This window comes from Eimeria tenella, genomic scaffold (assembly GCF_000499545.2).
Source record: "Eimeria tenella Houghton genomic scaffold, Eth_scaff19, whole genome shotgun sequence".
NCBI classification, from domain to species: Eukaryota; Apicomplexa; class Conoidasida; order Eucoccidiorida; family Eimeriidae; genus Eimeria; species Eimeria tenella.
Window position 1 is genome coordinate 321,340 of NW_013541739.1, and position 13,617 is coordinate 334,956.

Genomic DNA, 13,617 nt, shown 5'->3' on the forward strand with positions numbered 1-13,617 from the left:
CTCAGTCCTTCCTGTCAAGTCAGCATGCCACCTGTGACGCCGTTTCCCTCAACACAACACACCGCACCACTGCAACTGTGACTAGTCCTGTATCTTTCAAACAAACACCAGCGCGCACTTCCAGAAACTTATCGTCATGCGAAAACAGCACGGCTCATCTCTTCTTAAAAACGGACTTTGCCACACGAAGCAACGCTGGAGGCACCACCACCCAAGCAAACGGCTCCACATCGAACCCGTCTTCCTGTGTAATCGTTAAGTAACTATGGATGGTTCTATATGAAAAGAAATACATAGTTCTACCAGCATGCGTGCGTCTGGGAACCAAACCAGGATGACGTAGCTGTAAGTCTGATTTTAGAGTGCAGCGTGGCACTTGAACGTTCACTGAATACGCTGGATCCATGACGTTACATTCAAAACCTCGGAAAATATGTAATAAGTGCCGTCGCCCGCAGGATGCAGTGAGAGAAAATCATAATGCTCTGCACTTGCAGCTATGGCAAGTATCACAGCGAAGATTCGCGCTCTGCCAGGATGAGCTGCTCTCCCGCCATAGACATCCTTGCTTTTCGGTGCACTGCTGTTTTATTCTTCAAGGCAGCAGTAGACCTACTCTTAGAAAGTCCTCAAAGCACAGAAACGAGAAACTCAGAACAACGGTCTACTTTCAAGCGCAGGATATTACGTAACCAGAACAATTAATACAGAACCTGGATCCCATCTCCTACCCACCCAGCTAGCCAGCTAGCTAGACCGCTAGCTACGTTCTCTAGCCAGCAAGCCACGTATCTAGTCAGCTAGCTAGCCGGCTGGCTGGCATCTCTAGCAAGCTAGCGAAGTAGCTAGTCAGCTAGCTAGCTAGCTAGCCACATACCTGGCTAGCTAGCTGGTTAGCTAGTTAGCTAGCTAGGCAGGCCCTCACACTGTAATTATTCGATGGATTCAAGCACCAGAGGATATATCGAATAATGCACGACGCCGGTGCCCACTACTCTCCGACGGTTCACTTTTATTGGATCTTACTTCCTGGAAACGCAACGGTCACAAAAGATTATTTGCAACGCGCGGTCGTGTCACTTGCCGGCTAGCTCCTGTGTTACGCTTGTGAAGACACCAAATTCGTCACGCGACATGTGTCATGAACCGTTCAGTAAGGTATTGATGTTTGCAAAGGGACTTCGCCCAATGCGGGCTTAATGTCCACTAAGAATTGACGACATGCAAGGGTGCAAGCATTTCATTTGCGCAACTAGCGCCGTTCCTCGACACAGAAATTCCTCTCAGTACATGCAGTGGCTGATATGGTCACCAGGAGTCAGAGAGGAGTCCGGAAGAGTTTCTTTCTACGTTGTAAGACGTTTAGCCGATAGTCGATCATTCTTTCATTATGTGTTGTATTGCATTTTTCGCGCAAGTGAAACGGGGTTAGCAAGACAGCCCAAAACAGGAAGTACGTGAGCCTAGAAAACCTGTGTGAAGGAAACGAGCACGCAGCGCCTGCTGAACTGCACACTGCGCTGGCAAGAGTACTGCAACGAAAAACACCCGCCTTGGTGGCAGCCGCTCGTCCTACGCGACACGTGGATGGACGTTTATTTGCAACTGTACGTAAATCATAAAAAGCAGAGTCTCATTAGCTCAAAAATGCATTACACCATCAATACTAGATAATGTGAATACCGTGCCTACATTTACTTGTTTTCAAGATTCCGCATTTTCTCTCTGAGAGATCACAGCCTCTCATTAACCACACCACGACTCGCTCGACAAACCTTTTCTGAAAACCAGGCAGCCAATATCCCACTAGAAGTGCAACGAATAAGTACGAAGCATGCAATCTTGCGTCGAACGCAGGCCTCTTGATAGTTACATGACAACACCTAGCCACCAAGCATTTACTCTCATAAGCAATTTTCTCGATAGAACATATCATACCACCATCCGCCGGAACACGTCTCTCAACCACTTGCACAACCCCATTCGCTGGACCATTCGCTGGATCTACAAAATAGTCCCATACCGCAGGAGACTTCTACAATATCAGTAAGCAAAATGCCGAGCGGGACGCCAGCCCATCATCGCCATGCTACTCCGAAGCCCACCGTGGCAGAGCGGCCGCATGTGCATAAGGAGGCGCCCCCGCAGGTGATGCCTATCACCAATGTTATGCCAGAAGACAGTCCCTTCGTCACATGGGGCCAATTCTAGTCCGCTATGAGTGTGATAGGAACTGTTATAGGGGGGACCGTGGAATCGGGCGCAACGATTCCCATACTACCAGAAGACGGCAGCATTGTGCAGGCCTTTCTGCTGCGCATCGAGCGCCGGTACACCCAGATGGGATTGGAGCCGCGCGAGTCGGGAAATGCACTTATTGACCACCTTGTGGGCCTGGCTCTAACGTACTGGATGTATCTACGGAGAACTATCGACCTAAGCGACTGGACGACAGTACAGCGCAGGCTTTTGGAGCGGTGGACGACAGTACAGCGCAGGCTTTTGGAGCGGTTTGACAAAACAATGTCGCAGAGTCAATTGTTAACGGAGTTGGCTAAAGTACGGTGGAATACTAAACCGAAGGAATACACGGACCGGTTTGCGGCTGTAGCGGAGCGTGGTTTGGGTGTTGCCCCCGACGAACTCGCTGACTACTACTGCACCGGGCTACCGACAGACCTCCATCTCCTAATTACCAATGACGGGCAGGTGAAATATCAGTCGTGGGAACAAGCGGCGACAGACGCAGCACGGCTCTACGAGCCCAAGCAGAGTGTGCTGGAACTCCGAGAAAGGACCAGTCGAGCCACTAGGGCTGCTATCCAAGCTAATGGACCCCGTCGGCGCCAGGAAATTGAAAATCGACCTGGGGGAACTCATGCGAACTGCTTTGAGTGTCAGGGTCGCGGACATCCGGCACGTGTCTGCCCCAGCAAAGGGGAACGTACCAAACGTCTGGTGGAAATATGCAAGAAGTGTGGCGGTGTGGGACACTATGCTCGGGACTGTCCTAATTATGAATGTGGCCAGCCCGAGCCGGCGGACAAGAGCAGTAGGGAGCCCACCCGTCCTAGCGCTGAGAAGACGGAACGATTAAACAGGGGGGCCTAGGCGGCCAAAGAAATCAACAACCCTGAGTTGGGTACTTCTGGGGAAAATCGGAGTGAGAACTCGAAAGAGGACTACTTGTACTGCTAATTTGGTATTTGTTCTATGAGATATGCGTCGAATGCAGAGGGTTTGTCTAGGGGCGCCCTATTTGTCGGCCTGGTAGAAACGTAGTAGCAGCAGAGAACGCTGCGCACTACATTTGGGGGCTGTTCCGCGATTGAAACATTTTTTTCCGGACCTGAGGGTAGAAACACTTTGCCTTAATAGTTCACACCTAGATATCTCAGCTCAGTAAGGGATGCATCTACGCAACGGACGTGTTATCGGCCTCATGCAACAGGAGACTTCCTGTAGTGCGCAGTCACTACAATAGCGCTTCCTGGTGACCTATAAAGGATAGCTAGCTGATGACCTACAAGCGGTTGATAGCTTGAGACGCGGATTGAGCGCTGTAACCTCTTACTAATGAAATAGAAAAGCAATTTATTGGCAAATTAACATGTATAAACTAGAAATGCCTGTGAATGCCCCAAGATTAGGGCTGCCGAGAACGCCGGCACCGGTACGCATCACATCCTCACCGGACCAGCAAAGCGAGAACCATGAGAAATAACCTTCATGAAATATGGTTTTGTGAATTTGTAATAAAAATTGTCTTTTTAATAATTTAGCAGACGTTACGAGACCGATGCGTCTGTAGAAGAGAAGCTTTCATAGAGCGCCAGCGTTTTGGGTCGTGCAGAATCGTAGGCGCTGCAGAGAACGCAATGTACTACATTTCTACAGTGTCCGTAAGCACAATGACCAGAGGAACATCGACCCATTATCGTCATGCTACTTCGAACTCCACCATGGCACAGCGGCCGCATGGGAATAGGGAGACGCCCCCAAAGGTGGCACTTATAACTAGTGTTCCCCGCATGCCAGGGGACAGTCCGCACGTCACTTGGGAACAATTCCACTCCGCGATGGCTGTGATACGGGATGTTATACGTGGTCCCTGGGAATCCACCGCAACGTTTCCCATACTTCCTGAAGCCAGCAGCACTATACAGGCCCTTTTATTGCGCATCGAACGATGGTACACCCAGATGGTAGTGGAGTTCTGAGACTGGAGAGTTGCCCTTATTGACCACCTTGTGCGCCTGGCTTTAATTTATTGGATGTATCTGCGGCGAACTATCGACCACAGTAGCTGGGCAACGGTCAAGCGCCGGCTTTTGGAACGGTTCGCCAAAACGATGTCGCAGAGCCAATTGTTAACGGAGTTGGCCAAGGTGCGGTACGGTGGAATGGCAACCCTAAGGAATACACGGACCAGTTTGCGGCTGTAGCGGAGCGTGGTTTGGGGGTCGCCCCCGACGAACTCGCTCACTATTAATGCGCCGGGCTACCAACAGACCCCCATCTTCTCATAGCAAATAACGTGCAGGTGAAGCATCCCTCTTGGGAACAAGCGGAGACAGCCGCAGTGCGACTCTACGAGCCTAAGCAGACCGTGCTACAGCTACGAGAAAGCACCAGTCGAGCCATCAGAGCTCCTATCCAGGCAAATGGACCCTGTCGGATCCAGGAAAATGAAAATCGGCCTGGGGAAACCCCATGAACTGCTACGAGTGTCAGGGTCGTGGACACCCTTCCCAGCAAGGGAGAATGTACCAAACGTCCGGGGGAGACCTCCAAGAAGTGTGGCGGTGTGAGACACTATGCCCGGGACTGTCCTACAAACGACCGAGGCCGTGCTGAGCCGGAAAACAAGAGCAGTGGGTAACCTATACTTTCCAGCACTGAGAAGGACGAACGTTTAAACAGCGAGGCCTAGGCGTGGTTGGAGACGAGCGTTCTAAGTTGCGTAGCCATGGCAAAGAGATGATGTGTCCGATAGCGACAGGACCTAATGCTATTCCAGTCTCCCTAGAACGGGGGAACCACCTCCTCAACACGGTAGAGGAAAACAAAATGAGCGATGAGGCCGTGCAGGGGACTCAGCCGCCTTCGGAAGCGTGGTTGGAGTCTGGGCCGAAGCCGGTGCGGAGTGAAGAGGCTCCGTGCGGGAAGACGGTTACAAGCGGGAAATCTGCAGAAGCGACAGAAGAAGACTGCCTGACAGAAGCAATAGAGACTATGCCGCACTAGTGGCAGGAAACTAGGGTGCTGGCGATAGCGGCAGCACCGATGCAAGCCTCCTCCCCACAGGGCCAAGGAGGCAAGAACCCCGAGTGGGGAACTTACACGAAAAATGGGTTTCAAGAACTAGAAATATAACTACACTTTATGATATTTGGACAGTTATTTCAAAGAGATGCGCCGAAGGTAGAAGGTTATGTTAGACCCCTACTTGTGGGGCAGGTAGCAGCGTAGTCGCAGCAATAGGGACTGTGCACTACAGGACTGGTCCTTTCGCGCAGCTCTAGCGCTGTCTGCTTAGGGACATAAGGTCGCACTGCGGCTGTCGCCTCTTGCTCTCACGAGGATTACTTCACTTACCTGTTACTGATTTTGAGAAGATGAAGGTTTGTTAATAGCCCTGTGCAATAATGGTCAGGGAGTTCTTTGGGGGTAAATCCCATGCCACGCTCCGCTACAACCGCAAACTAGTCCATGCACTCCTTAGGTTTGCCTTCCACCGTACCTTATCCAAATCCGTCAACACTGCGACACCCTGCTTTGTCGAACCGTTCCAAAAGCCTGCGCTGTACCGCCGCCCAGTCACTTCGATCGACAGTCCGTCCTAGATACAGCTAACAAACCAAGGCTGGGCCCACAATGCGGCCAATAAGCGTGTTCCCCCAGTTACGGGGCTCTTATCCCATCTGTGTGTACCGTCGTTCGATGCGCAGCAAAAATGCCTGCATAGTGCTGCCGTCTTTAGGAAGAATCGGGAACGGTTTGCCCGATACCCGGGGCCACCCAGAGCATTCTCCATCACAGCTGTCGCGGAGTAGAGTTGATTCCACGTAACGTACGAGTTGTCCCCTTGCAGGCCGCCAACACTGAATAGAGGTGCCACCTGCGTGGGAGTCTTCCTTATGCCCATGAGGCCTCTGTGCTCCTGTGGGTTTCGAAGTAGCGTGACGATGTTGGGCCGGTGGCCCGCTGGACATTCTACTTGAGGATACTGCAGACGTCCCATGTTAAGTTGGACCGATAACGCGTCCGTTGCACAGGTGTATCCGTTACCGGGCTAAGCTGTCTAGGTGTGAATCATTAAGGCAAATATTGCAGGTGTTACTACTCGTAGGTCCGGAAAAGAAAAATATTATTTCCCGGAGCAGTCCCCAAATGTAGTGCACAGAGTTTTCCGGTGCTACTACCTTACTACACGGCCCACGAATAGTGGGCCCGCCTGACAAACGCTGCTACCTGGCCCACGAAGAGGGCTCCCTAGGAAAAACCTTCTACCTTCAATGCATCTTTCATGAAGCAAAGACCCAAATACCAACAAATGTAGTCATCTTCTCAAGTTCTGAAATAGATATTCATTAAACGTCCCCCCACTCAGGGTTCATGCCTCCTTAGCCCTGTGGGGAGGAGGCCTGCAACGGTGCCGGCGCTATCGCCAGCGCCAGGTATTCAGAGACACGTCTTGTTTACTCATGCTAATTTGCTGATAAACGGCCTTACTTCGCTACTAGTGGGAAGTTGCTGTCCTCTTTCAGCGTGTTGACCTCTTATAGGTCACCAGCTAGTTATACTCTTAAGGTCACCAGCAAGCCCTATTGTAGTGCTTGTAGTGCCTGCGCACTACAGCAGTGCGGCATCCACTCCACCACATCGAACTCCTCATACGGTTTACCTATTTTGTCTTTTCCCTTTTCCTGCGTGCTCACAGCCGTCGCACTAGCCAGCTTGTTTTCTGGTAAGGTGCTTTTCTTTCTTTCAGCATGAGTCTTGGGCACTGATAAAGCACTTGCATCTTTGGCATCTTCTTAGTAGTGCACAGCGCCTACTGCTGCGACTACGCCGCTACCCGCCCCATGAGTAGGGGCCTATGCTAACTGTCCAAATATCATAAAGTGTAGTTATATTTCTAGTTATTGAAATTCATTTTTCTTGTAAGTTCCCCACTCGGGGTTCTTGCCTCCTTGGCCCTGTAGGGAGAAGCACTGCACCCGTGCCGCCGCTATCGCCAGCCCAAATTTCGAGGTATTCACAGACAGGTCCAGTGTATGCATGCTAATTTGCTGACAAACTGCCTTACTCCGATCCTATTAAGAAGGTCCTGGCTTCGTTCGGCGTTATGACCCTTTGTAGGTCGCTAGCTAGCTATCTTCTAGGTCGCCAGCAAGCCCCACTGTAGTGCCTGTGCACTACAACTTCTCCCCTTGTCAGACTGAGCAGGCCTACCCAGAACACAATACGTTTGCTTTTTCAAGCTTTATTCTATTCTGAAGCTAATGTCGTGAGCGCTTGCGGTGCGCAGCGCTCCCTCCCCCCTCTTCATTAAAGGTTGTCAGCCTTGCAGGCGGCGGAAGCTGACGGACCCAAACCTCTACGCGTCGGGAGGAGCATTTTGGTTTCGAGCCTGGGGTCGTCTTCGCTGGAGGCGGCCCCAAGCGCGAAGCAAAGCTGGGCAGCCTGTAAGGTGGTGAGCGGGATCCCATGTGGCTTGATCTTCAGGGGTCCCGCGCCACTTCACGAGGTACTGGGCTACATCTCCCGAGCCGCGTTGGTCCATAATGTAGTTGACTTCGTATTCCTCTGTTGGTTCGCCTGGTGCATCGCGGGTAGGAGACCAGGCAGCGTCGGCTTCGGGGGGAACCAGATCGGGAGGGCGGGGCGGCGAGGAACTAACTGCGAAACGTGGAAAACGTTATGGTATTCATAGGTGGGAGGCAGAGCGAGCGGTAAGCGACTGTCCCTATGCGTTCGATGACTTCAAAGGGTCCTCGGTAACGGGGCTCGAAATTAGGGCATCTGTTGTAGTACACTGCGCTCTCAACAGCGTCTACGTTGCTGTAGTGCACAGCACCTAATGCTGCGGCTGAGGTGCTACCTGCCCCCTCGAGCAGGGGCCTATGATCAGCGTCTAACTTCGGCGCATTTCCTTGAAACAGTAGCCCAAATATAAGGAAATACAGTTATTTTTAGTTTTCCAAAATCTGTTATCCCCAGAATCCACCCCCACTCGGGGTTCTCGCCTCCTAGGCCCTGTGGGGAGGAGGCCTGCACCGGTGCCGGCGCTATGGCCAGCCCCAATCTCCAGGTATTTACAGGCGCCTCTAGTCTATGCATGTAAATTCGCCAACAAATCGCCTTACTTTGATAGAAGGTCCGGTCCTCGTTCAGCGTCATGACCTCTTGTAGATTGCCACCTAGCTATCTTCCTACGGTCACCCGCAATCCCTATTTTAGTACCTATGCATTACAGTGAACCTGTTGTTATGCAGGCAGGAGGGTACACGGCTCTGCAGTTACGGTGTGGTAGAAGAGGTGCTACAGAGAGTGCCTCCTTCAATGGTAAACATCAAAATAGGATTTTCTCCTTTGAAATGTGACAAAAAACCATAAATCAGGTCTGGACATCCCTGCAGAGATCCAGTTCTCACAGGTGAAAGCAACAGGAGCAGAGGATGCCGGGGATGCTTCGCGTCTTCCGCCGTTGCCGTGCTAAAGAGTTATTTTCACAGTGAGACCAACTCTTTCTCTTCAGCTTTTCCAGAGAACGCTAATACATCAATTTCCCATCTCTATTAGCACCTTGCGTCCGTGAGCCAGTGCAGACAGTCAAGCGAATTCAAGTCGTTTTTTACATTGGTGCCGACTTGAGACAGCCCCAAATGGGTTATAAAGAAGCTCACAGCGTCGTCTAGTGCTAATATGATGTTTGACTCAAGTTGTTTTGAAGCCTACACTTGTGTCTGTCCGCTGCGCCGGCTGCTGAACGACCTAGTTGCGTGTAGCCGATTAACCACTATGCCATCGGGATATCTGGTTGGTGAATTATGCATCAAACGCGGCCAAAGAACACTTTTTGCCCCGAAAATTGGTATTCTGAATGCAAAGTAAGGGCTCACGATATCTTCTCGAGCCGTCACAGTAGATACATGCTGTAACACTGTTGTCTGCCAAAACTAGGATAAAGCTCTCAAGCAATGCGAATATGAAGGATGGGAAAAATGGAATTGGAAAACAGCGTGCTTCTTGCTATTGCCTACAGGTAACGGCGAAGAAACAGAAACAATAGTAGCCGAGCAGCCCCGTTCACAAATCTAGTTAAAAGCTCGATACAGGTACTAAGGACAAGGAACGCCTCTCAGTATCCTCACCTGCAGGACACTATTCGCTTATTTCCTGTAACAGTGCATGCCATTGCATGCCACCTGTCCGGGGGTGTAAAAAGTATATGCCGTTTAGATCACATCGGCCATCAGGCTGACTACATGAGGTTTCTAGTCTGTAAAGGGTATAACGCGCTTTTTGTGGGCTTCTGAAGTGGAGAAAGAAGCCTTGTATATAACGAACGAGCTGCAAATTCTGAAACCGTCCCATTGAAGAAAATGAGCGGCAACTTCTGCTAAGTTGCCACAATGCCACAAGCGGTGAGTCTGTTAGTACTGTGTTATGTTCGCAGCGGTTTTAGTGAAGGAACCAAGTTCAATTGTGTCACGCAGAACCTAAGAAGTTGTGAAGTCTCTTGACAATAAATGCTGGCACTCAAGCTTTCAACGCGGACCATTGTAGTAGGCAGTAATTCAGACTTACGACAAATGGAACAGCGAGATCGTCGAACTCGATGTGGAAGACGTAGTATAAACAGTCGAGCAACAAGACTTCACAACCGTGCCTCTATAAGCCAAGCAATCAACTTAGATCTTGCGGCAAAAACCTTCGTGCAGCCCTGCTGGGAGGGCACCAAGGCATGCAAGCTGTTGCACTTCTTGCTATTGTACGTATTAATCAAAAATCAGGTGTTATATGGCTTTAGAAAGAACGCAAGTAGCCTGCTGTTCTAGAGGATCACTGCTTGCTTGCGCTTCAAATACGCCAATATGTTGAACAGGCACCTCCCCTAAAACCAAATCAATATATATCACAGGAACACCACAATACAGCTGTCCCTCCAGATTAGCACACACAACCACCTAGGCGGACTGGCCATAGGAAGTTACCCCGTCGCATCCCAGCGGAATTTGTAAAGGTGTCCTACCCAGCGTTCTGCTTGCTGATCACGCTGAACCCTTCCACAACTTAGGAATCTCTGCCCTATTATTCCCAGCTCTAAGACCTCTACTGACAACTACACCCGAAAAGCAATACGAACCATCCCCACACCCATACAACTATCTCCTTCGCTGTGACGTCAGCGGTGGATCAGCCAACAGATTTGATGCTATACGAACTTCCGTCAATATCAAATAGGTACGGCTTTTGGAAAATACACGTTTTCACGTCAGGTGGAAGTAAACGAAACAACGTGTGGGGGGCGACCATAATGTGTGGAGAAGTAGAGCCACTGGAGCCCTAGGGAACATCTAAAGATGCATACGTCAGGAAAATCACATTAACATCCTGAAGCTGTAAAAATATGATAAAATTCTTGCAAAAAAGATGGCGCAAAGCACACTTTTTGGTGAGGATGCACCGGATGAAACGGCCTAACCCACTTGGCGTCAAGCTGCATGTGAGAGCTGAACAGTCGCATGTGTGTTATTCACATGGAACAAAAGGCAACGTGTTGTTCAGAAAGCGAAACTATCTCAGATACATTAGGAGAATGCTGTTACAGCGATCCATGTGCGGGGTGTTGTCAGTTGAGCAACAGCAGCAGCAGCAGCAGCGGGCTGCTGCGTGCAGCGGCGGCAGCAGCAGCAGCAGTGTGCGGATGAAGCGCCGTGCCTGCAGGCGGGTTGCTTGGTCACAGTTCAGCATTTTTGAGCCTGTAGAGTGACCTCTGACGGCGAATTTTGTGTGTCTGAGCCCTTATTCTGGTGTCTCTCCGAGAAAATGATTGAGGACATCAAGACTCTTCGGGAGGAGCATGTGTACCGCGCCAAGCTCGCTGAGCAGGCGGAGCGCTATGACGGTAGGTCTTTTTTTTTCCGACGCTTACACCGCAATTAGGGATATTTGGCACCGCGTATTTGATTATTTCATTCGTCTTCTCCGTTGTGGCGACGCTTGGTTGGAGAGTGCTTCCACAGTCACGCCGTCATGGGATGGCAGGGTGATGGGTCGCAGGTGCGGTCAGCCGTAAGTTTTTCCTCTGGGTGAGGTCTACAGCTGAGGGTTCAGTCACTATTTTTTTTTAAGTTGACAATGCTTCTGGCTAGAGCGAATCGGCGGGTTCTGTCTCACGCGGGTCATTGTGGACAGAGGGGGATGCGCTACTGCGGTGGCGCCGAGGCTGCTTCAGCACATACGAAAAGCTGGAGCGCTCCCTCAGCAACATCCACCAGTCGCTGTTGGGCTACTGCATACAGTGACGGGTTTTCTGGCGGCAGGGCCCCCGCGGTGCTCTCAACGTAACACGCTGGGCTTCTGGGGAGGACTATCTATCTTGAAGGGTTCGTGTGTGCGGCCGGACGCCGCGCTTCAGCTTGTTGGCGCCATAAATCTTCATTGAATTTGGGCGCAGCGCCAGGGGAGGATATCTGCCATCTTACGTTCCGGACTGAAGATGCGGCTGGGTGGCGAGATGTGCGGACGCCGCTTCATTGTTTGAGAAGCTGCGCGTTGCACAGTGCTTTACTTAGTGGTGACCGAAGTGCTTTTTGAGTGTGTTTTGGGCTATTTCTTCGTGGTGGAGGCCAAGATGAGCAGTTCGCTTTTTTTCCAAAGGAGCTGTTGGGGCGTGTACGAACGTGATCGAGCAGTTTAGTGTGCATGCGGCTTAGGTCACTTTGTGTTTGCGATATGTGAACTATGCGCAGAAATGGCAGAGGCTATGAAGAATCTGGTGGAGAACTGCCTTGATCAGAACAACTCCCCTCCTGGTGCTAAAGGGGACGAGCTGACTGTTGAAGAGAGAAATCTTCTTAGCGTTGCATACAAGAATGCCGTGGGTGCTCGCCGTGCGAGCTGGCGCATTATTTCTTCTGTGGAACAGAAGGAGGCCAACAGGAACCATATGGCCAACAAGGCCCTTGCAGCGAGCTACAGGCAGAAGGTTGAGAACGAGCTCAACAAAATCTGCCAGGAAATCCTGACGTTGCTCACCGACAAGTTGCTCCCTCGCACCACCGTGAGCCTTGGCTGTGTTTTGTATGCATCCCGCGTCCCAGGGTTTGAAGTGAAAGCAGTAATACGGGGAGAGCCATGGTGGTTAACACTGTAGTGGATACTTTAGTTACCTGGCAGCTGCCTGGCAATTCTGGGTGGGTTGTATGCAGGATTCCGAGAGCCGAGTATTCTATTTCAAGATGAAAGGCGACTACTATCGCTATATTTCTGAGTTTAGCAATGAGGAAGGCAAGAAGGCCTCGGCAGAACAGGCGGAGGAGTCGTACAAGCGTGCAACGGACACTGCGGAGGCTGAACTCCCGTCAACTCATCCAATCCGTCTGGGCCTTGCGTTGAACTATTCCGTCTTCTATTATGAAATTCTCAACCAGCCACAGAAGGCCTGTGAGATGGCCAAACTTGCGTTCGATGACGCAATAACCGAGTTCGACAGCGTAAGTTCGTGTTGCATGCCGTCTCAGCTTAAGTTTGCACTTTGCGTCGATATTTTTTTTTCCGTAGCTGAACTGGGAACGTAAGGGTTCTGTTTTAAGGCATTTGTGCATTTGCCGTCTGAAGGTTTCGGAAGACTCGTACAAAGATTCTACTCTGATCATGCAGCTGCTGCGTGACAATCTTACATTATGGACCAGCGATTTGCAGACTCAGGAACAACAGCAGCAGCCTGTGGGTGAAGGTGCTGAGGCGCCAAAGGTGGAGGCTACTGAGCAACAGTAGGCTCATTATGCCACTCGCGTCGTCGCACAGCGCCGACAATGGCGTTAATCGACATGTTGGTGTTAAGGTGGAAGGTTTTCGGGGTAGGAGGGTCCAGCATGGTGTACATTTTGTGGAAGGAGGGTGGCTTGCACAGCATGCACGGAATTGACAAATTAGGCCTGGAAATTACTCGCGGATAATGGCGACTTCACGCCACACAGACAACCGGCATTGCATCATTGTTTTGATGCACCGTATCAGTTAACGGCCGGGCAGAGACGCAGCCCTTCACTGTCCGCTCGCGTTGTTAAACGATAACACAGTACCAGTCGCTTTTGCATGGCGTCTAGCACCTTCGCCATGAGCAACAGCAGATATTAATGTTCCAGAGTAAAGCAAGCTTGCTGGTCATACAGCAGAGGAGGACTGGTGTGCCGAGTGGCATGGCGGACGGCTGTGCGCAGGGCTACAGCAGTATTGTGAACAGCTATAGGCATTGAGCGATGGCCGGCTTCAAAGTTGCTCCGATGAAGCTCCTTTCATGTGGTACGAAGGAGCTTCTATGCGAGTGAGAATTGTGACGTGTGACACAACCGTGGAGGTGAAGGAAAATACTCGCAAGCG

At 50.9% G+C, this 13,617-nt stretch overlaps 4 protein-coding genes across 4 annotated transcripts; 3 read left to right on the forward strand and 1 right to left on the reverse strand.

Annotated features, from left to right (window-relative positions):
• Positions 1 to 2,217: 2,217 nt before the first annotated feature.
• ETH_00007965 (uncharacterized protein) lies at positions 2,218 to 3,111 on the forward strand (the record flags this gene model as incomplete). Its single annotated transcript, XM_013374076.1, has 1 exon — positions 2,218 to 3,111. The coding sequence occupies one exon, from the start codon at positions 2,218 to 2,220 to the stop codon at positions 3,109 to 3,111; it is 894 nt and encodes a 297-aa protein (XP_013229530.1).
• A 1,869-nt stretch (positions 3,112 to 4,980) lies between these two features.
• ETH_00007970 (uncharacterized protein) lies at positions 4,981 to 5,247 on the forward strand (the record flags this gene model as incomplete). The annotated part of the gene is made up of 1 exon (XM_013374077.1): positions 4,981 to 5,247. The coding sequence occupies one exon, from the start codon at positions 4,981 to 4,983 to the stop codon at positions 5,245 to 5,247; it is 267 nt and encodes an 88-aa protein (XP_013229531.1).
• A 2,356-nt stretch (positions 5,248 to 7,603) lies between these two features.
• ETH_00007975 (uncharacterized protein) lies at positions 7,604 to 8,406 on the reverse strand (the record flags this gene model as incomplete). Its single annotated transcript, XM_013374078.1, has 2 exons — positions 7,604 to 7,905; positions 8,373 to 8,406. The coding sequence occupies 2 exons, from the start codon at positions 8,404 to 8,406 to the stop codon at positions 7,604 to 7,606; spliced, it is 336 nt and encodes a 111-aa protein (XP_013229532.1).
• Positions 8,407 to 11,058: 2,652 nt separating this feature from the next.
• On the forward strand, positions 11,059 to 13,011 carry ETH_00007980 (14-3-3 protein; the record flags this gene model as incomplete). Its single annotated transcript, XM_013374079.1, has 4 exons — positions 11,059 to 11,137; positions 11,985 to 12,295; positions 12,444 to 12,728; positions 12,853 to 13,011. The coding sequence occupies 4 exons, from the start codon at positions 11,059 to 11,061 to the stop codon at positions 13,009 to 13,011; spliced, it is 834 nt and encodes a 277-aa protein (XP_013229533.1).
• Between the last annotated feature and the right edge of the window lie 606 nt (positions 13,012 to 13,617).